The 23,794-nt window shown below is 48.4% G+C and overlaps 1 protein-coding gene across 1 annotated transcript; it reads left to right on the forward strand.

The window, feature by feature from the left end:
* The first annotated feature begins 398 nt into the window (after positions 1–398).
* Positions 399–2,817, forward strand: LOC137822120 (uncharacterized). Its single transcript, XM_068627022.1, has 5 exons — positions 399–421; positions 689–744; positions 2,338–2,424; positions 2,498–2,573; positions 2,646–2,817. The coding sequence occupies exons 1-5, from the start codon at positions 399–401 to the stop codon at positions 2,815–2,817; spliced, it is 414 nt and encodes a 137-aa protein (XP_068483123.1).
* Positions 2,818–23,794: the final 20,977 nt, after the last annotated feature.

Consider the following 23,794-nt stretch of genomic DNA (forward strand, 5'->3'; position numbering starts at 1 on the left):
ATGAGATTAATTTCGGTTTGAGTAAGGAACTTTCTCGAAAAAGCAAATGGACCATTAGGTCTGTACACATAGTGTCAATTCATTGTCATTTTTTCAGGTCCTTCAACAGTCCATTAAAGTCAACTCATACTTTTCTAGCGGATAAAAAACCTTGGTTCAAAAATGCCTTTACTTTCATGCCTTCTTACAGATTTCTTTATTGTGTTGTCTCCATTGTTGCAGAGTCCTTACTCTGTTAGGGATTTTTTTTATACAGTGCTTTATCACCACAAGCAGATTTTGTTATTTATATTTCTACTTTTATGGTTTTTTGTCGATGGTTATGGTCGACACCGTAAGACCTTTATTTTTCTTTTCGTTTGTCTTTCCAATAATGAACTAGGAACCAAAGTGACTACATGGCTAAGCATGAAGCGGAAAGGTAAGTAAGAGTTTCATCTTTGGTCATAATGCACAAAGGGTTAATAAAGTCTGCATCTTTGACCACATGATTCATTCTCAAATTCATTGTGCATCTGACACATGCCATTTTCTACTCTCTCTAAACTTACACCTAATTTTCTTCCTTCACCGTCTATCTTGCATTTGCTTTTTTTGTTCTATCACCTGATTACCTTACTTGATGAATGTCGCTCTCTATTATTTGTTTCTCACATTTGCTCTGTCTCAGTCACTACTACTTTCACAGGTTTTCCTTCATTTCCATGTTTGACAAATTGAATCCACCGTATATCAACCAACAAGGTAAGATTTTTTTCCTTCTTTTGTACACTTGGGAAAGCAACACTACATTGTTCAATGAAAGTGGTAAGAACTTTGCGATTTCCGATTCTGTTGTTTTATACGTTTTCAGAGTCATTATGGATTGTTATTATTTTAACATTTTGAAACACCACATTACCTTCTGTTGTATGTTGTTTTCCTCACAATGTTGTGCTTAGCATATTCATTTTTCCTAAACTGTGTTCAACCTTATTTATGTAGATTTATCAAATTTTTCCTTTTCCATGATCCTTAGAATTTGCACTTTTTGTAGTCATCAGGGTTTGACCTTGATTCTAAATTTGAAAACCCAATCTTATTAGGTAAAGTTTGTATTCTTGCAATCTGTGTATTATAAATAGATTCCCAAGGCAAGGGTTCCTTTTTTCTGTTAAACAGAAAGACTTTTTTGCAATTATGCAAAACAAACCTACGTAAAGTTTCCATTTTTTTTTTGCATACTAGGGTTCTAATATCATTCTATAAATTTTAAAAATCGTCTACTTTATGTTTCATCTTTTTTACATATTGCTTGGACACTCAATTGCTTAACGTGATTGTTTATAGATATATGTCTGTAAGTCTTTTTTGTATACAACCTGATAACTATATACATTTTTTAACTCAATATGGTTTCTCATTCATTCAAAATTGCAAAACTCAATCTTGGTTATGTTTTATCTTTTTTTTTTTCTGACACTGTTACGCTTACCGTATGTATTTTCCCAAAACTATATTAGACCTTTTTAAGTTTTGATTCTTTCAAAAATATTTTCTTTTTCATGAACCTTAAGTATGTATTTTTTGTTTTTATGTATATTTTGTATAAATAAATCATCAATTATTTTTCATGATCTTTAATTTATGTATTTTTTTTGTGATGGACATTTTTGAACTAAAGTCATGTTTATGATTAGGTAAAACTATTTCCAATTGCAAAATTGAAATGGTTTCTTGTGTGGCAATACTCTCATTATGTTTTCTTACTATTCGTAGGCATTTTGAATTTTAAATTGTAAAATTGTTTTTTTTTAAATAATTAAGTAGCACATCTTTTGTATATATAGATGTTGGTATGTTCTTTAGAATCACATTCAGCATCAACATCAGCATTTGCATTATGCATTTTCCTTTTACTTAAAAAGTCACCCTTACAATGTCTTTGTTAAGACAAAATACAAATTCCATCAAAGATGTCAATCTAGAAAATGAAAATTAGATCCTGATAGCAAGGGTCATTCATTTGTGGTTTGTGTCGGACTTCAAGAAAACCAAGTTTTCATTCTCAATGCAAATGGTCATACAAGATAAGGAGGTAAAATATTTTATCATTTCCTTTTTTAATGTTTTCTACCAAATTTTAATATCAATTTTTCTAATCATGGTTAATCTTGGTTGTTCTCTTTCATGTTTTTGTTAGAAGAACACTAATTTATAAATTTTAAAATGATATTTTTGAGGATAAAGTTTATTCCTTCAATTTCTTTAGTGTTGCTACTAATTCAGGATCATATAGAACAACCCGTCACCAATACAAAATTAATTTCCAATTTGGAACTATGGTAATCTGTGCAGGTAAAGATTTGGTGTCATGTGCAATACCTCAGTACACCCCAATGTCTGTGTTAAGAGCCCCTGGTTTTGATACTGACTATTTAGTTGGTAAGTTTACTTATTGTGGTTTGAGTTCAACATATTTGTTTCCATATGTGCTTACATAATTTTGTTCTTCTAGATGTTATTGAAATACTGACCGGTGTAGGCACTGAAAGAGAGCTTAATAGAACAGGCTCATCAACTAAAGCTGACGGGTAAGCTAATATTTCCTAGTACAACCAATCCGAAATGTGTGTTCTTAAAATTTTAATTTTAATTTACAACAGCTTCCGCATGGAGTGTACCTTATTTGGGAATTATGTTGATGAGCTGAATGCATTTCTGTCATCTGGAGAGCTACAAAATATGGTCATCAATTTGCAATTTGCTAAAGTAAAGATTTTTCACGGTATGTGTACCGACCAGGTCATCGGTTGTGATGACGTGCCTGGCACGTGACCATGTGGGGCGTGCTCAGCAGAACATGTGGACAAGTGATAAACGAATGGTTCAGGAGTGAGCATAGTCACCGAATCATGGAACTGGCGTTCTATAATGAACGTAGCCGGTTGTCGCCGGGTTTGTGTGTCATCGACGTGTTAGATAATGGGAGATCAGGTGGTCTGACGTCGCCGCGAGGAGCACATCGTCGGATCTCCCAATAAACTCAGTTGAAGCTGTTGGAGGCTCAGAAGGGTAAGTTCAAGCGTATAATTTCAGTAAGATGATTGTTGTGCCAACATAGGGCGTGAAGGTCGTGTGGGTTGAAGGGAACAACTTGCCCATCAGCGACAGGATTCCCAGAGTGGACATTCGTTGGTGGGAAGGTTTCCTCAGCTAGAACATGCATGGCGCAGCGTTGAGGAAGGTGCCACTAGCGACAAGCGATATCACAGAGATGGCGCACTTTGCTGCACCCGATACTCGCCTTGTCAGGTGGTGTTCTAGGGCATATTGCGTGCTAGCTTGCTCCTCGAGTAGAGGACTTAGCCACGCGGCTGGTTACTACACAAAAATAACGTTAAAGTTGCCCCAACCCAGATGACGACACGTGTAGGGTTGGATGCTACCTGTTACTCCAACCCAGATGATAACACGTGTAGGGTTGGATGCAATAGAGAAATGACGCTCGGGTTATCCTAGCTCAGATGATGACACGTGTAGGGCTGGGTACTACCTACGACACCAGCCCAGATGGTGACACGTACAGGGTTGGATGAGAGCCACGAGTCCAAAGCGTAACTGCCTGGAGAGAGAAAAAACCTAGTTATAAAGGTAAACTTAACAGAATTTGCAGAGGTACGTTTTTCATTACGGCTCATTGCTAGGGTTGTGTGCACTTTAGTACGGTTCTACAGAGTATATTTTCTCTCAGTTTTTGGGTGTTTGTGCACTGACTTGAGCGTCGGAGCGCCACCGGCCGCAGAGGCGCCACCTTGTGTTTTTCAGGTTCTCAGAGAGGTTATTTGAGGTGTGGACTTGAAGGGCACGTGGTGTCAAGCTGGTGAGGAGGATCGTGACGAGGCAACGCTCTTGCGCTAGGTCAACCGGCAAGATCAGTATGTTAACTCATGAAATTGTAACTTATTTTTTATTATTATTCTATTTAGATTTTTTATTATAACATAATGTATTTTATTTCATTGTAGACAAGGTTTGTCTACAAAACTGCTTGGACTGTACGAAAATAATATATAACATACAATCTAAAGAGGCAACCAAACTTAAGAAAATGTTAGTTTAATACGTACTTTGTCATTCAATACCTCAAAGTTTTGACACATTCTAACCACAAATTAAGTGCACTCATTAAAACATGGTGTCTACTCAGCCCAACCCAATTGGTCCAGACTTCATACCCAACAATCTCCCACTTGAAGACACGGAACAATGTTCACCTGTGCTTCAACTGTGTACATGGTGTCTTGTCAGCCCAACCCAATTGGTCTTGACTTCATACCCAACAATCTCCCACTTGAAGTCACAGAACAATGTTCACCTGCGCTTCAATTGTGTACATGTACTTCTGTAATCTGTCGATGGATTTCAATATTCCACCTCTAGTTGCCACCAACCTTCTTAATCATTTTGAAGACTTCGTTAAAACTCCCCTGAGTTTCAACACGTCAGTCACTGACCCGTTCTCTGTTCCTACCGGCTCCCACTTACAGGAACTGCCAAATCTTGGAACAACCTGAGAACAAACACTCTCCATATTCAATAAGAAATTTTCTGGAGAAGTTTCAACCGTTGGAATACTATTTCTCCTAAACCACTGTCGTCTAGGAACCTCAGCTGAAGCAGAACCCGTGCTCCCACTGCCACAAGTACCTCTGACTGGTCTACCTGAACCTTTCCATGCTCGTTCATTCTGAATCTAACATGTGGCTCTGGGTTTCTCTCTTGTAAAGACAACCCTCTTCTGGCCACGAGATTCTGTGAACCGGACTTTGTTCATCTTCTGAACTGGGATGGTCACCCCCTCAGACATGGTAATCCGACCATATACAACGAACCTCTCTTTCTTCTGCAGGCCATGACAAGATTTCCCTTGACGACCTTCCACTGTTGATTTCCGAACTTCACTTCATGTCCCTGTTCGTCCAACTGCCTAACAAAAATCAAACTTTTCCTCAAGCGTGGAACAACTCTGACATCCTTCACAGTCCAAAAACCAACTGGTGTCTTCAACACTATGTCATTTATGCCCGTAACATCAAGAGTTCTGTTGTCTGCTAGTCTTACCTTTCGAAAGTCTGCAATAACTAGATTCTGCAATTCTTCAGAATTCATGACCCAGGAATCCACACTGCTATCCGCGCAATAGACTAAAAGGTCCTCGTCCGCGAAGTCTTATGTAATGTTGACTTATTTATCATTTGGGCATTGATTCCTGAAATGCCCCACCTCCTTGCAGTTCCAACATGTTACACTTGGGCAATCCCGAGTCTTTGACTAACTCCTTCTTTTATTCTTGCTCCCACTATCTCTGATATTTTTCTTACCTCTGATGACATATAGTGATTCACTAGATAATTCCCCAGAACTCTTTTTTCGGACATCCTCGCCAAGAATGAGATCACAAATCTTCTCAAAAGTGAATCCATCGGATCCCACTGAACTGGTAACTGTTGTAACCGTTCCGGACCAACTGTCAGGCAAAGACAATAACAGTAGTAAAGCTTGAACTTCATCATCGAACTTAATGCCCACTAACGTAAGTCTGGCTAAGATCATATTGATGTGCTCAGTAACTGAACTTGCAAATCCTCAATTTGCATTTTCCACCAACTGAAATTTGTACCATCGAATTTTCAATTCGGAACTTCCCATCACCAATAGACCTTGTCGCAGTCCCCACTGCATTGGTCCTCCGCACCACCACCGTCGCTGGTCACCGCTGTTGTGAAGCAGATCTGGGAGCCTCTCCTTGCAATGCTGTGAAACCCTAAGCCTTGGGATGCTGCTGCAGCCCCTGCGAAACCCTAGCTTTGGGACACTGTTGCTGCCTCTGTGAAACCCTAACTTTGGGACGCTACTGCAACCACAATTTTCACGTCTCGTCAATTAATTTTTGCTGATCGGATCTCTAGTGTGTAAACTAACCAAGGCTCTTGATCCCACTTGATGGGAAAAAACGCATGCGGAAGCAACACACAATCATGAATCAACTGCAGAAAAATAAACGACACAAGATTTAACGTGGTTTGATCGCCAACTGCAACCTACATCCACACAGGCAACTATTATGTTTTCATTCTATCTTGTTGCACACCAATTACAAGTACAATGATCTCTTTAAATAGAGATAAATAGAGATAATAAAGGGATACAATGATTAAGCCCACTCACTAAAGCATGGTGTCTACTCAGCCCAACCCAATTGGTCCAGACTTCATACCCAAAAATTTCCCACTTAAAGTCACGGAACAATGTTCACCTGCGCTTCAATTGTGTACATGGTGTCTTGTCAGGCCAACCCAATTGGTCTTGACTTCATACCCAACAGTTTTAGTTACTATAAAACATATTGTAGCTGATGATGATTGGTGGTACACGACTTGTTTATGCAATAAAGTCGTTTACCTAGATTCGAAAATGTTTTTTGTGAGGAGTGTAACAAACATGTTATGAAAGTTCAACCAAGGTAATTTTATATTGAAAGAATTCTTTTTTCATTATGTTTTATATTAATATCATGTATTATATTATATTTGTTAACCTTTTCTGTATTTTATATTTCAGGTATAAGCTGAAGGTGCGAGTAATTGATGATACAGACTCCACCAATTTTGTTCTTTTTGACAGGGATGCAACTACACTGATCAATAAATCTTTTTTGTCCAACCGCTTGCTGTCGCAGTCGGTTTTCGAAGTTCTCACCGTTCATTTGGAGTTTCTTTGAGTTGCTGAGTTTGCTGGGAAAGGATGAGGACAACGCGGTCTAGTTCAGTCGCGCCGTCAACAGATGAGGATGCTGTGTCCATGACGCAGGTCATGGATATGATGAGGAGGCTGCAGGAGAACGTAGCTGCATCACGTTCTGAACAGAAAAGAATGCATGAGGCACTGGTGGCCTCGCAAGCTAGGAATGAGGAGCTCAACAGGGTCAATGAAGAGCTGCGTAAAGCTCTTCAAGAACGGGAGAAGCGTGCGGTCGGGGACTGTACCGGCCTGTTAGTCAGAAGTGATGACGTGGCGTCGAGCTATTATATAGGCGTGTTGGATGGGACACCTGGCTGGCAGAAGGGAAGGAAGTCGGGGGGCTCGTGTAGTCGCCAATTATTAAGTTGGCGTGCTCCGATCTCCAGCATACCTAAACCGGCGGTCACCGGGTTGAAGATGAAGTCGCCAGATGTGAACCCAGGCGACCAAGTGATTAGAGATCGCCGAAACAAGGACATCGCCAAAGATGAAGGCAGATAGTCATTTCCCAGCTGGCCAGAGGATGAGGTCAGGAGACAGCTTACTTGAACATACACGGTGAAACAGGTAGAGCAGATCATGAAGGCGGCCGACGAGACCACAGGGAAGGTGTATATGAAGGCACCCGAGCTCGCCACTCAGAAGAGATCACGCTCCAGGGCAGCTTTGCGCTCCATGCGTAAGTAACTTAGCCAAAAGCCTGAAGAATAAGAAGTGGCGCCCAAGTCAAGGATGCTCCGGATGATGGCACGTGTACAGCTAGATGCGAGCCACGTGTCCAGATGTGTAACTGCCAGGAGAGAGAAAGTGCCCAGGTATATAAGAGTTTCCAATGAACTTTGAGGTACGCACGCATTTAGATTACTTCTTTACAACTGCGAGAACGAGAGTACGCTGAGAGAGAACTTTGCACGGTTCCTTAGAGTTCTTGAGTTTTTCTCTTAGTAATTGGTGGTTCAGTCGCTGACTTGGGCGTCGGAGCGTGATCGGCCGCAGCGGCGCCGTTCTGTCTTTTGCAGGTTCTTGAGGTGGATCGCGGTGAAAGACGTTGGCTAAGACGACGCAGAAGTCGATCCAGGTTTGACGAGGCAAGGCTCCAGCGTTTTGGTCAACAGGCAGGATCATCAAGCGCCCACCGTGGGCCCGTGTAAAACCTGTTCCCATCCACAGCGTGAGTTCTTGGAAATTTCTGCGGTTTCTGTGTGGTTGTGTGCTGGTGCAACCATTTTCCGCCGTTCATCTAAGTTTTGTTCGGTAGTTTCGTGTTTTCCACCGTTCGTTTGAGTCCTTGTTCGGTGAGGTGAGGTTTTTCGCTGCTTACGCGAGTTTCAATCGGTGAGATCTGAGTTTCGCTGCTCGTTTGGATTTTCGTGGAAGAAACGGTGGTTTGTGGTGGAGTCGTGAGTTTCTGCGAAGGTTTGCTATTGAGGTTGTGTTCTTGAAGTTCTTCAGAGTTTTGCGAAGCTCTGACCGATTGATCGCTGAATCGATCGTCGCTGAAGAAGGTGTCATTTGTCGCTCTTTGTGATCTGTCAAGTTTTCATGAGAAAGATGAGAAGCAACCGTTCAAGTCCAGTTGCGCCCGTTGCTGCTGAAGGCGCCATGACTATGGCGCAGATGGTGGAAATCATGCGTTCGCTGCAGGCGAATGTGGAAGCCTCGCGCATAGAGCAGGCAAAAATGCACGAGGACCTGGTCGCCTCTCAGGCCAGGAATGAAGAACTTAGCAGAGTTACTGAGGAATTGCGTCAAGCTCTTCAGGAGTAGCGAGGGCGTCCAGTCGCTGAATAGGTCGCGCCGTCAACGCCGCCTCGCGTTTTCGCTATGCCTTTCGCTCAGGCGATTACGGACACGCCTATCCCTGCGAGTGTAGTACCCGTGAAAGCTGTTTTCACCGGCGTGGAGGATCCTGAGGCACATCTCACCACGTTCCACACGTAGATGATGCTGTCAGGGGGATCGGATGCCGTGTACTGCAAGATGTTTGTGAGCACACTTCAGGGAATGGTGCTGGAATGGTTTGTGAGCCTGCCTACAGGTCACATAACCAACTTCCAACAGTTTTCGAAGATCTTCGTCGAGCAGTACATAGTGAACAAGGCGCCGCCTAGGGTGTCTTATGATCTGTTCGACATAAGGCAGTACCAGGGAGAGTCCCTCAGGGACTACTTGAATCGTTTTGGGGCGCAGATGGTCCGCTCGCCGGCCATGGACGAAGAGATGCTGGTCTACGCATTCAAGAAGGGCGTGCTGCCGGGACCCTTCTATGAGGCGTTGATTAGGGCTCACCCCACCACGTTTGCTGAGGTTCGGCGACTTGCGGTGGCCCACATCGCCGATGAAAGTGAGGTCGCCGAGAAGAGGGGAAGCGTGGCCCCCGCTAGGCCACGTGCCCAGACCAGGATCCAGCCACAGAGGGTGCTGGAGACAGCGGCGGCCAAGAGGGATCAGAGGACTCGCCACCCTTACGATCCAAGAATAAACAAGGGTAGAGGCCCGGGGCGCCCTCAACTGGCACGTCGGGAGTACAATCGCCCGCCGAAACATAAGTTCGTGATGGGATTGGCGGATCTGATCGCCATTCCTAATATAGCAGCCAGGCTGAAGACGCCCGAGAAGGTGGGCGGCAAGGTGTTGGGACCAAAGCCAGACGCCTGGTGCGAGTTCCACCAGGGCTTTGGCCACACCGTGGACTCATGTTTGGCTTTAGGATACCAGCTCGACGACCTGGTCAAGAGCGGGTTCCTAAATGATTACTTGCTGGATAGAAGGACGGGGGGTGCGTCGAGCTCCCAGCCAGCAGGTGGTGAGAGCCAGCAGCACGAGATGCCTACCCACGGAGAGATCCACACCATTGCAGGAGGTTTCTCGGGTGGTGGATGCATCGCGTCACAGAGGAAGAGGTATGCGAGGTCTGTGATGACGGTGGACATGTTCGAAGACCACTCGCCGGATGTGGACATTACGTTCACAAAGCAAGATCTTCGGGACATTGTGCCTCACGACAACGACCCTATAGTCATCTCGCTGGTTACGGCGGGAAGGAAGGTCCACAGGGTTCTGGTGGACCAAGGAAGCTCGGCAGACGTGATGTTCTGGCCGACTTTCACGCAGTTGGAGTTTCCCCTTGACCAGCTGAGGCCCTATGGAGGGTGTTTGTATGGTTTCGCTGGCGATCAGGTGGAGGTCAGGGGGTACATTGAGTTGAGAACTACGTTCACGGATGAGGCGGGCTCGAGAACAGAGAAAATCAAGTACCTCGTCGTGAACGCTCCTTCAGCATACAACATTCTGTTGGGAAGACCAACACTCAACAGGATAGGAGCTGTGCCTTCCACCAGGCACATGAAGGTGAAGTTGCCATCGATGGAAGGGGTGGTGATCACCATCAAATCCGACCAAAAAGAAGCAAAGAAGTGCTATGAGAATAGCCTGAAGAACAAGAGGTCCGTGAGTTACGTGACAACCACTCCGCCTCCCGGTGTGAAGCCCAGGCCGACGGTAATAGAGGAGACCGCCGCAAGCGACGTGGCGATGGTGGATGCTGAGTTGAGGGAGGAGAACGCCGGTCGAGAGGAAGAGGCGAGGAACCGCTCCGAAGAAGCGAGGGAGCTGGGAATCGCCAGGGTGGTGATCGCCAGAGAAACCAGACCAAAACCCGTCGAGCAGTGGCTCGAAAGGGAGATCGGGGGAAAGATCTTCAAGCTGGGAAGATCTCTGGAGGCTGAGCTCCAGGACCAGATCGCCAAGGTGATAGATCGGCATCTGGATGCGTTCGCATGGTCCGCTTCGGACATGCCCGGGATCGATCCCGACTTCTTGTGCCATCATTTGGCGATGGACAACCAGGTCAGACCGGTAGGACAGAGGAGAAGGAAGTTCAACGAGGAGAGGAGGCAGGCGATTAGAGACGAAACCCAGAAGCTCCTCGCTGCAGGACATATCAGGGAGGTGCAGTACCCTGAGTGGCTGGCCAACGTCGTGCTGGTAAAGAAGAGCAATGGGAAGTGGCGCATGTGCGTCGACTTCACTGATCTGAACAAGGCCTGCCCAAAGGATTCATATCCTTTGCCAAGTATAGATGCCCTGGTCGACAATGCTGCGGGGTGTAAGTTGCTGAGCTTCCTGGATGCCTTCTTGGGGTACAACCAGATAAAGATGCATCCTAGGGATGAGGAGAAGACCGCCTTCATGACCGAGAGGTCGTGCTACTGCTACAAGGTGATGCCTTTCGGTCTGAAGAACGCCGGGGCCACGTACCAGAGGTTGATGGATGGGGTACTTGCACCGATGCTGGGAAGGAATGTGCAAGCCTACGTGGATGACATGGTCGTGACCTCGCCAGAGAAGAGCAAACACGTTGCGGACTTGGAGGAGTTGTTCACTACGATCGCCAAGTTCAGGTTAAAGCTGAATCCCGAGAAGTGCATCTTTGGCGTGGAGGCTGAGAAGTTCTTGGGTTTCCTCTTAACTGAGAGAGGAATAGAAGCCAACCCTGATAAGTGTGCCGCCATCTTGGCGATGAGGAGCCCGACAACCGTGAAGGAGGTGCAGCAGCTCACGGGTCGGATGGCCGCCCTGTCTCGTTTCGTGTTGGCTAGCGGAGAGAAGGGCCATCCGTATTTCCAGTGTTTAAGGCGGAATAACAAATTTGCCTGGACGAAGGAGTGTGAAGAAGCCTTCGTCAAGCTTAAAGAGTACCTAGCGAGCCCGCCGGTTTTGTGCAAACTGCTGATGGGGACCCCTCTCAGGTTGTATTTTGCTGTGACTGAAAGGGCGGTGAGTGCGGTGCTCGCCCAAGACCAAGATCAAACTCAAAAGCCTATTTATTTTGTCAGCAAGGTGCTGCAAGGCCCCGAAGTAAGATATCAGGCCTTGGAGAAAGCTGCACTGGAAGTGGTTTTTTCGGCGAGAAGGTTACGCCACTATTTCCACAGCTTCACAATACTGGTGATGACTGACTTGCCCATCCAGAAGGTCCTGAAGAAGCCCGACGTCGCCGGGAGGATGGTGAAGTGGGCGGTGGAGCTGTCGGAGTTCGATATTAAGTATGAGCCCCGAGGTCCGATTAAGGGGCAGATTTTCGCAGATTTCGTGGTCGAGCTCTCGTCAGAAGCAACACGAGTTGAGGGGGATGACTTTCGTTGGGTGCTTTCAGTGGACGGATGGTCGAACCAGCAGGGTAGCGGTGCTGGAGTCATCTTGGAAGGGCCCAATGGCGTGCTGATTGAACAGTCCCTGAGGTTTGTTTTCAAAGCCAGCAACAACCAAGCAGAGTATGAGGCGCTGATCGCCGGAATCTTGCTGGCCAAGGAGATGGGAGCTAGGGTGTTAATGGCTAAGAGTGACTCGCTGTTGGTCACGGGACAAGTAACAGGCGAGTTCCAGGCTAAAGATCTACAAATGGCGGCTTACCTGGAGTATGTACAGGAATTGAAGAGTTCCTTTGTCTCCTTTGAAGTGGTGCATGTGCCCAGAGAGCAGAATGTCCGAGCTGACTTGCTAGCCAAGCTCGCCAGTTCGGGCAAGGGGGGTAGGCAGAGGACGGTGATTAAGGAAACTCTGAAGACGCCTAGAGCATTTGTGGCAGATCACCTGGTTCTTCAGATAAGCAAATCGACGGAGAAAGCGGCGAGGAGTCACAGGTCTTTGACTCAGGAGACCTTGAGGTCGCCCAGAATAAGAGCGTGTCGGGGAGAGAAGGTGAACATGACGCAGGTCTGCACGACCCATGAGCCAGACACCTGGGTAACACAGTACAAGCGATGCCTGGCGGATGGCCTTCTCCCGCTGGATCCGACGGAGGCCAGGAAGATAAAGAAGAACTCCAGCAAGTTCACGATGATTGATGGCGAGCTGTATAGGTTTGGGTTCACACACCCACTCCTGGAATGTGTGCACGGAGAAAAATGTACAAGAATCATGGCCGAGTTCCATGAAGGGATTTGCAGAAGCCACGTCGGCGGTCGAGCTCTGGCTGCAAGGACTCTCCGTGCAGGTTACTACTGGCCAACAATGAGAGAAGACTGCCAGAAGTACGCGTAGTGTTGCAAGCAATGTCAGCAGCACGCCGATTGGCACAAGGCGCCTCCCGAGGAGTTGAAGTCGATTTACAGCCCTTGGCCGTTTCATACATGGGGGATCGACATTCTGGGACCCTTTCCATTGGCGATCAGGCAGATGAAGTACTTGGTGGTGGCGATTGAATATTTCACCAAGTGGATCGAAGCAGAACCAGTGGCCCAGATCACCGCGCACAAGATCGAGAGCTTTGTGTGGAAGAACATCGTGTGCCGGTTTGGTGTGCCCAAGCGCCTGGTGTCAGATAACGGAACCCAGTTCGCAAGTCACCTGTTGAAGAAGCTGTGCGAGGGGGTGGGAATTCAACAAGTGTTTGCATCTGTCGAGCACCCTCAAATGAATGGCCAAGTAGAGTCAGCCAATCGGGTATTGCTGAGAGGTTTGAAGAGAAGGCTAGAGAAAGCCAAAGGAAGTTGGGCTGAGGAGGTACCCCGTATAGTCTGGGCGTACCACACCACTGAGCAGTCAGGAACCCATGAGACCCCGTTTAGCCTGGTCTATGGATGCCACGCAATGATTCCAGTGGAGATCCAGGAGAGCTCGCCGAGATTCCAGAACTTTGTAGCGGAAGACTCGAATGAGGAAAGAAGGCTGAATCTGGATTTGCTGGATGAGGTCAGGGAGGAGGCGAGAGTGAAGGCTGAGGCGGTAAAAAGAAGGATCGAACGAAGGTATAACTCGAAGGTGATGCCAAGGCAGTTCAGAGAAGGCGACCTGGTGATGAGGAAGGCCCACCAGTACGAGATGGAGAACAAGCTGTCGCCTAAGTGAACGGGATCGTTCAGAATAACCGAGGCGCTCGGGAACGGCGCCTACCGCTTAGAAATGTTGGAAGGAGGGGCGATCCCTCGCACCTGGAACGCCACGCACCTCAAGTTATATTACAGTTAAGAGCTTTGTAAGTAAAAACAAACATGAAGAGTTTGCAAGCTTTCTGTTAAAACAGTTTGAAAAGGGGCACTCTTTTTTCCCTAAGAAGGGTTTTTAATGAGGCCACCCAATAAAGAAGGGTTTTCGAAGTTCAAGGTGTTTTAGATTGCATGCTTGTTGTTATTGCAAGAGTTTTTGAAAAAGAAAGACCTTGTCACCCAAAAGTGACTTAAGGCGAGTTTTGAAGTTATGTCGCATGCTTTCTGAAGAATTTCTAAGTCCCCATCGTCTTTCGGCGATTGGCGGCATCAGTTAAAGTTTAAAGTCCTCATCGTCTTTCGGCGATCGGAGGCACCAGTTAAAAGACCTCAACGCCCTCGCGTGTCCTGGGGCGAGAAAGGGATAAAGACCTCCTCGCCGTCGAGCGAGTGCAGGCGAGAAAGAGTAAATAGTCCTCAGTGCTTCCAGAGGAGAGAAGATGTAGCCTCTGGGCAATGTAGAGGCACCAGTAAAAAGTCCTCAGTGCTTCCGGGGGAGAGAAGATGTAGCCCCTGGGGCAATGTAGAGGCACGAGTTAAAGACCTTCTCGCCGATGAGCGAGTTCAGGCGAGTTAAAGACCTTCTCGCCGATGAGCGAGTTCAGGCGAGTTAAAGACCTTCTCGCCGTCGAGCGAGTTCAGGCAAGATAAAATCCTTCTCGTCTCGAACGAGTTCAGGTACGGTGTGGAGGGTGGAAGAAGTTTAAAGGATAGCTAAGGTAGGTTCGAAGAGAACACTTAGCTATCCAGCTCACTGTCCCGAAAGTCAGGGAAAGTAGAGAAGGATCCGAAAGGCGCCTCTACCCCCAGATGAGGGAACAAGGGCAAAGCTATGAAGGCGAGAGGAAGCTGGTATCGCCAAGAATCTTTGGCGACCAGAAGAAATTCAAGCAATAGCAAGAGTTAAGGCCCGTTTTGATAAGGCAGGTCGGGTAAGCTATGTTTTAAACTATTAGTTGGGTTGAAGCTCGTTGTTTGGAAAGCGGTTCTGCGCTAAGGTTCATTATCTTAAAGGTTCACAAGTTCTTAGAAGACTATCATTCGAAAGTCGGTAGTTTGAAGCAGTTATTGAACAGTCGCGCTCACAGAATTGCTAAGTCAATTTCGTTTAAAGCGATTTATACAAGAAGAAATAAGGGAGATTATATAAAGAAGCAGGAAATGTCATAACACAGTGGCATCAGTTTAAATTACAGGTACCAAAGGGGAAAAAATTATTACAAGTAGTTGTGTAAGAGAAAGACAGATGAATAAGTGATGGAGGGAAACAGCTAGTCTTCAGAGGGAACGATCTTCCCATCCACCACTTCATTGTTTAGCGACACCATGGAAAGGTCCAGATCGGGGTACTGGCAGGCGAATTGCTCCAGGGCGGCGTCAAACCCAGCAGCGAGGATTTGGGCAGAGCTCAGCTCGAGTTCTTCAATTTGCTTCTTGAGCCCCTCGGTCTGTTGTTTTAATTCTTCAGCCCTCTCACGAGCTTGAAGAAGGTCTTCAGTAATCCTCTTGTTTTCCGCCTGCGCCTGGACCATCTCTGCGGCGATCCCTTCATTCTCCTTTTTGGCCTCAGCAAGCTTAGCCATGGTGTCATCTCTCTCTTTTTCAGTTTTCCCCAAGAGGACCTCCCGATCTACGGACCTCTTCTCAAGGCTTTCTACCTTGGCGGCATCTGCTTTGATCGACGCCTCCAGGTCAGCCACCTTGAGATGATAGGGGACCGGTTTGCTCTCCAGCTCAATTTTCTCTTGAGCTAAGAGGTGCACCCTATGGCGTAGATCGGTGGCCTCCTTGCGCGCCACCCGCAGCTCGGTGCTCATAGCATCCTCCACTCGCGAATGGTCGATCTCCGCCAGCATAAGGTTGCAGGACAACTTCTCCGCCTCGATCCTTATTAGGCGATTCTCCTCTTGGAGCACGGAGATGTCGTCCTGGAGTTTCTTGCTGGAACTCTCCACAGCTTTTGATATGATGGAGGGGAGATCCTCTGCCATCATTTTGAGTTTTGCTGAGAAGGGTTCCTACATCCCTTTGACCACAAGGGAAAGGTTTGCTCGCGGAAGCGCTGGGGGAGCCTGGTGCTGGTTCTCGCCACCACCTTCTTGAATTGGTTGGTGAGTGTGAGCTTCTTGGCGTGGTGGTGACGAGGGGGACTCAGTGATGATGATGGGTGAGTTGTGAGCACCTTCATCCCCACCTGCCGTAGCTTCGGCGATTGAGGCGGTTGAAGGGGGACCCCCTCCAGCAGATACAAATGGCGTGGAGGCGCTCGGGGGGTTCTCCATGAAGTTGGGCTCAGCAGCCTCAACCACGGGAAATGCAGCCGCCAATGGAACTGCTTGAACCGGCGGTGTTGCAATTGGGGGAGAAGGAGGTGTTGGAAGGGGAGCTGGTGGTGAGGACGGTGTTGATGTTGGAGGAGGAGGTGGAGCAGGTGGTGAAGAAGGCGCCACCCTTCTTCTTTTGGTGATGAGGCCATCTTCAGTTGCCTCATCGTCTTCTTCTTCATCCTCATGGACCACCTGAGGATGAGTTTCTAGCGTTGTTGGGCGGGCAAGGCTTTTGAAGGGGCTGGACCTTGAGGGGGCGATCTGCCCTGAGCAGCGGCGATCTCCACCACTGAGTTGGGCACAGTCTGGGAGCCCGACGCCAACCCATGAGCTCGGGCGAGCGCCCTCAATTCAGCTAGTTTGCCTTTGCCCAGCATGAGATCTGCACAATGATAAAGTATACAGGTTAGCTCAAAGACGAAGATAAATACATGGGTAAATATGCAGATGAGACAAACAAGTGACGCAGAAAATAAAGGCCAAGTCTATTGCGCAACAGATAAGACACCCAGCAACAGATAACAGAGGTGCAGCACGAGGCAATAACTTAGATATTAAGGTAAGCTCTAACCTATGCGAGCCTCGAGTTGGCCTTCGAAGAACTCGAAGGAGATGATCGCAGAGGTGAGGAAGGTGATGTTGGCGTCTGCCACGCTCTTCCAGAAGAGGCACAGGTCCTTGTCCAAAACGCCCATGTTGTCGGGGCTCCTTGGCTTTCTGAAGCTTCCCTTGGAGTCTTTATTTCCCTTGTTTACCCAGTATAAGGGAAAGCCGTCAAGCAGCGAAGCGTCCTGGTCGTTTTGGCGCACTTGGATGAATTTTCCTTTCCAATCCTTGTAAGATTGCTGGAAGATAGAGAGGATCGACCTCCCAGCAATCCCGTTCAGACTCACCCAAAGGCGATCTCCTGGATGCTTAGCTTCAAAAAGGAAAAGGAAAACGTCCACTGATGCTGGCAGTCCCAAGTGTGCGCATACGATCTGGAACGCCCTTACAAACGCCCAGCTGTTGGGGTGAAGCTGGGCAGGGGCGATGTTGAGCTCAGTTAACAACTCTCGCTCGAAACGAGTAAAGGGAAGTTGGAGCTTCACTTTCTTGAAAAGCGTCGCGTAGAGGAAGCAGAACGACTCGCCGTTGCTCGCTTTGTCGTAAGCACAGATTGGCTCATCAGGATGGCAAGGCAGCACAACCATTTTACTGTCGTGCTCCTTGTGAAATGAAAGATCCGACTGGTCCCCTTTCCTTAGTCGGAGCACCGCCAACGCAAAGTTTATTGAAGAAGTTTCTTTCAGCAGAGCCGAGCTGGCCCAGGGGTAAAGCTTCTTATAGTCTGGAGTAGGGATGGAGGCTCCTCCGGTGACCGGTGGAGTAGCCTGAGCCAGGTCGGGGCGAGAGGTTGCAGGCCACTCAGCCTGGGAAGAGGGAGCACCAGGTGCTTGCGATGGGTTATGCGCTTGTGATGGAGGGTTTTGTGACGAAGGGGGAGGATTCGCGGTTATCTTTGTACGAACCATTGCGGGAACTGTAAAGGAAAAAGTAAAAGAGAGGTGAGCGAAGGTTGCAGAGGTTGATCTGATTGTGAATGAAGGACGAAAAACGAACGAACGAAAGTTCGTTGTGATAGAAGAAATGGAAGGCAAAACCCTAAGTTGCGAAAAAGGGGAAGAAGAAGAAACAACCCACAGCGTATGCACCAGGCAGTTAATGGATGATTCGAATCGGTTAAAATGCAGAAAATATCAACAGAAGAAGTAAAGGGAGTACCTTTTGATTATCAGACGAACGCTGAAGGAAGTTGGGGATTCAGAGAGTTGAAGAGCGTCGTGGGTTTTGCAGAAGAAACTCAGAGCGTTTGAGAAAGGCAAAGAGATGATGAAACAGTAGAAATGAAATGGGTTTAAGGGTTTTTAAAACGGTTTTTTGGAAGCGTAAACGACAGCTAAAGATGACCGTTGATGAAGCCACGTGTCGAGCGATTGGAACGGTGTTTGGTGGAGCGTCAGGGAAGCAGAAAGTACGAACATTTGGAATTCTGCGCCAGTGCCACGTAGATCGGTAGTGACGTGACTTTTTTAGTCTTTTTGCTGGACAAGTCTTCGCTTAAGACTGGGGGGCTTGTGTACCGCCCTGGTAGTCGGAAGTGATGACGTGGCGTCGAGCTATTATATAGGCGTGTTGGATGGGACACCTGGCTGGCAGAAGGGAAGGAAGTCGGGGGGCTTGTGTAGTCGCCAGTTATTAAGTTGGCGTGCTCCGATCTCCAGCATACCTAAACCGGCGGTCACCGGGTTGAAGATGAAGTCGCCAGATGTGAACCCAGGCGACCAAGTGATTAGAGATCGCCGAAACAAGGACATCGCCAAAGATGAAGGCAGATAGTCATTTCCCAGCTGGCCAGAGGATGAGGTCGGGAGACAGCTTACTTGAACATACACGGTGAAGCAGGTAGAGCAGATCATGAAGGCGGCCGGCGAGACCACAGGGAAGGTGTATATGAAGGCACCCGAGCTCGCCACTCAGAAGAGATCACGCTCCAGGGCAGCTTTGCGCTCCATGCGTAAGTAACTTAGCCAAAAGCCTGAAGAATAAGAAGTGGCGCCCAAGTCAAGGATGCTCCGGATGATGGCACGTGTACAGCTAGATGCGAGCCACGTGTCCAGATGTGTAACTGCCAGGAGAGAGAAAGTGCCCAGGTATATAAGAGTTTGCAATGAACTTTGAGGTACGCACGCGTTTAGATTACTTCTTTACAACTGCGAGAACGAGAGTACGCTGAGAGAGAACTTTGCACGGTTCCTTAGAGTTCTTGAGTTTCTCTCTTAGTAATTGGTGGTTCAGTTGCTGACTTGGGCGTCGGAGCGTGATCGGCCGCAGCGGCGCCGTTCTGTCTTTTGCAGGTTCTTGAGGTGGATCGCGGTGAAGGACGGAGGCTAACACGGCGCAGAAGTCAATCCAGGTTTGACGAGGCAAGGCTCCAGCGTTTTGGTCAACAGGCAGGATCAGGGACAAATCTGCACCCCCATCACCACCGCGCAGCTTTCCCATGCCATTTTCTTAAGATATCATGGACTCGGTGGTCCCGGCCAATACGGTGGCGGTGAAGGCGTATTTCACCGGTGTGGAGGACCCTGAGGCTCATCTCACGGCGTTTCACACCCAGATGATGCTGTTAGGGGGGTCGAACGCGGTCTACTGTAAGGTGTTCATGAGCACTCTTAGTGGAACAGCGCTAGACTGGTTCGTCAGTTTACCTACTGGCCACATTACCACATTTCAACAGTTTTCCAAGATGTTTGTTAAGCAGTATATAGTGAACAAGGCACCACCATTGGTGTCTTACGACCTGTTCGACGTGAGGCAGTACCAAGGGGAGTCCCTGAAGGATTTCCTGAACAGATTCGGAGCTCAGATAGTCCGCTTGCCAGGTAAAGACGAGGAAATGTTTGTGCATGCCTTCAAGAAGGGTGTGTTGCCCGGACCCTTTAGTGAATCGCTTATCAGGAGTCACCCCGCCACGTTTGCTGAAATCCAGCGACTTGTCGTGGCTCACATCGTCGCTGAAAGCGAAGTCTCTGAGAAAAGGGGAAACGTGGCCCCAGCTAAGCCGCGCGCCCAGGCAGGGATCCAGCCGTAGAGGGTAATGGAGGCAGCGGCGAGGAAGAGGGACCAAAGGATGCGTCATCCTTATGACCCTAAGAAGAATAAGGGGAAGGGGCCGGGGCGGCCCAGAGAGACTAATCGCTCGCCAAGGTATGAGTTCGTAATGGGGTTGGCCGATCTGATCGCCATCCCGAATATTGCTGCCAGGCTCAAGGTGCCTGAGAAGACAACGAAAAAGGTTTTGGGTCCAAAACCAGACGTGTGGTGTGAGTTCCACAAGAGCTTTGGCCACTCTATCAACTCGTGTTTGGCTTTGCGATACCAACTCGCCGAGTTGGTCAAGTGTGGATTCTTGAAAGATTACTTGCTGGAAAAGCAAGCGGGCCAATCAACAGGTCCCCAACCGGTGGGCAATGAAGTACAGCAGCACGAGGTGCCCATTCACGGTGAGATCCACACCATAGTTGGTGGATTCTCAGGTGGAGGGTGTACTGCATCGCAGCGCAAGAAGTACGCAAGGTCGGTGATGTCGGTGGAAGTTTTTGTGGATCACTCACCCAACGTGGACATCACATTCACCAAAGGAGACCTTAGGGACGTTGTGCCTCACGACAACGACCCTATTGTGATCTCGCTTGTCACGGCGGGGAGGACTGTTCACAGGGTGCTGGTCGACCAAGGGAGCTCGGCAGATGTGATGTTTTGGCCGACTTTTGAAAGGTTACAACTATCCCCCGATCAATTGAGGCCATATGGGGGCTGCTTGTACGTTTTCGCCGGCGATCAAGTGGAGGTCAGGGGGTATATTGAGTTAAGGACGATGTTCACAGATGGTTTGGCCTCACGAACAGAGAAGATCAGGTGTCTTGTCATGAACGCTCCGTCGGCATACAACATACTGTTGGGAAGGCCAACGCTCAACAGGACAGGAGCTGTGCCTTCAACAAGGCACATGAAGGTCAAACTACCGTCTATGGAAGGTTTGATCATCACCATCTGTTTTGACCAAAAGGAGGCGAAGAAGAGCTATGAAAACAGCCTCAAGAACAAGAGATCTGTATGCCACGTAACCACAACGCCGCCCTCTGGCGTGGAGCCTGCACAAGATAACCGGCGAGTTGCGGATACGGTGTTGGAGGTGGCCGTCGAGGGCGATGTGCCGATGGAGGATATCGAGACGAGGTCCGAGGGCGCCGCCCGGGTGGAGGGAGAAAGAAGCTGCCCGATGACCGCTAGGGAGACAGGTATCGCGAGGGCGGTGATCGCCAACGAGAAGAAGCCTCAGCTGGTGGAGGAATGGCTTGAGAGGAAGATCAATAGCAAGACGTTCAAATTGGGAAAAGCCTTAGACAGCGAGACACAATACCAAATTGCCAAGGTGATAAGTAGACACCTGGATGCATTTGCTTGGTCCACTTCAGACATGCCGGGAATCGACCCCGATTTTTTGTGCCATCGCTTAGCAATGGATTCCCAAGTCAGGCCCGTCCGCCAAAGAAGGAGAAAGTTCAACAAGGAAAAGAGGCAGGTGATCAAGGACGAGACGCAGAAACTCCTTGCAGCAGGCCACATCAGGGAGGTCCAGTACCCAGAATGGCTCGCCAACGTCGTTCTGGTCAAGAAGAGTAGCGGGAAATGGCGGATGTGTGTTGATTTCACAGAACTGAATAAGGCTTGTCCAAAGGATTCTTATCCTTTGCCAAGTATAGACGCCCTGGTAGACAGTGCATCAGGGTGCAAGTTGCTCAGTTTTCTGGATGCCTTCTCAGGATACAACCAAATCAAAATGCACCCCATGGATGAAGAAAAGACCGCCTTCATGATGGAAAGGTCATGCTATTGCTATAAGGTGATGCCCTTCAGGCTGAAGAATGCAGGGGCCACGTACCAAAGGCTAATGGACAAGGTGCTCGCCCCTACGCTCGGGAGGAATGTGCAGGCATATGTTGGCGACATGGTCGTGACATCCCTGGAAGAGAGCGGGCACGTCGCCGATCTAGAAGAATTGTTCGTTACGATAGCCAGGTACAAGCTGAAACTTAATCCTGAGAAGTGTATTTTCGGTGTAGAGGCAGGGAAATTTCTAGGATTTCTCCTGTCGGAGAGGGGAATCAAGGCCAACCCCGACAAATGTGCCGCCATTTTGGCGATGAGGAGCCCTGCCACTATGAAGGAGGTGCAGCAGCTCACGGGGCGGATGGTCGCCCTGTCCCGATTCGTATCAGCCAGTGGAGAGAAGGGCCACCCATACTTCCAGTGCTTGAAGAGGAATAACAGGTTTGCCTGGACGAAGGAGTGTGAAGAAGCCTTCATAAAGCTCAAAGAATACTTGGCGAGCCCGCCAGTTCTATGCAAACCCCAAGCAGCAACGCCACTCAGGCTGTATTTTGCCATAACTGACAGGGCAATAAGCACGGTGTTCGTCCAGGATCAAGATCAGGTCCAGAAACCCATCTATTTTGTTAGCAAGGTGCTGCAAGGCCCAGAAGTGAGGTATCAGGCCTTAGAAAAGGCGGCGCTGGCGGTTGTATTTTCGGCGAGGAGGTTGCGCCATTACTTCCAGAGCTTTACGGTGTTGGTAATGACTGACTTACCCATCCAGAAGGTTTTGAAGAAACCGGATGTAGCTGGGAGGATGGTGAAGTGGGCGGTGGAACTGTCGGAATTCGACATCAAGTATGAGCCCCGGGGACCGATCAAGGGGCAAATCTTCGCCGATTTTGTGGTCGAGCTGTCTTCCGGAACAGCGCAAAACGCCAAGGATGACTTTCGTTGGGTGCTCTTGGTGGATGGGTCGTCTAACCATCTTGGTAGCGGGGCTGGGGTTATTTTGGAGGGACCCAACGGGTTGTTGATAGAGCAATCACTGAGGTTCGCTTTTAAAGCAAGCAACAATCAAGCAGTGTATGAGGCTTTGATCGCCGGTATTCTGTTGGCAAAGGAGATGGGGGCAAAGGTGTTGATGGCCAAGAGTGATTCGCTGTTGGTCACTGGGCAGGTAACTGGTGAGTTCCAAGCCAAAGATCTGCAGATGGCAGCCTACCTGGAGTACGTGCAAGAGTTAAGGAGATCTTTTGTTTTGTTTGAAGTGGTGCACGTGCCAAGAGAGCAGAATGCCCGAGTTGACTTGCTAGCCAAGCTCGCCAGTTCGGGCAAGGGGGGCAGACAAAGGACCGTTATTCAAGAAACTTTGAAGACCCCTCGGGCTTTTGTCGCAGATCACCAGGTCCTTCACGTTTCCAGATCGATGGAAAGGACGACAAGGAGCCATAAATCTCTAACACAGGAGACCTTGAGGACGCCGAGGGTCAGAGCGCGCCCAGCGGAAGAGGTAAAATCGATGCAAGTTTGCGCTATCCACGAACCAGACACGTGGATAACGCCATACCAGCGCTACTTGGTAGATGGCGTGCTCCCAATGGACTCAACAGAGGCCAGAAAGATAAAGAAGAGCTCCAACAAGTTTACCCTCATCGACGGTGAGCTGTACGGGTTCGGATTTACACACCCTCTTCTTGTATGCGTACACGGAGAGAAGTGCACGAGAATTATGGCCGAGCTCCATGAAGGGATTTGTGGGAGCCACATTGGAGGTCGAGCTCTGGCGACAAGGACTGTCCGTGCAGGTTATTACTGGCCCACAATGAGGGAAGATTGCAAGAGATATTCCCAATGTTGCAAGCAATGCAAGCAGCACGCCGATTGGCACAAGGCGCCCCCAGAAGAGTTAAAGTCAATCTACAGCCCCTGGTCGTTCCACACATGGGGAATCGACATTCTGGGGCCCTTCCCGTTGGCCATCAGGCAAATGAAGTATTTGGTTATGGCGATCGAATACTTCACGAAATGGATTGAGGCAGAACCAGTAGCCCAGATCACTGCGTGTACCGACCAGGTCATCGGGTACGATGACATGGACAAGAGAGAGGTAGGTGGTCGAGAAGTCAACTTGGTCGCCGTATGTAAAGGCGGCGTGCTCTACCACTAAGTAAACGGTTATCGCCGAGATGTGTCACCGCCAAGATAGGATCATCGCCCATCGCCTAAGCAAGACATCGCCTAAAGAATCAACTTGCATGACGAAAGCATTTCACA

This window comes from Phaseolus vulgaris, chromosome 9 (assembly GCF_000499845.2).
Source record: "Phaseolus vulgaris cultivar G19833 chromosome 9, P. vulgaris v2.0, whole genome shotgun sequence".
Taxonomy (NCBI): domain Eukaryota; kingdom Viridiplantae; phylum Streptophyta; class Magnoliopsida; order Fabales; family Fabaceae; genus Phaseolus; species Phaseolus vulgaris.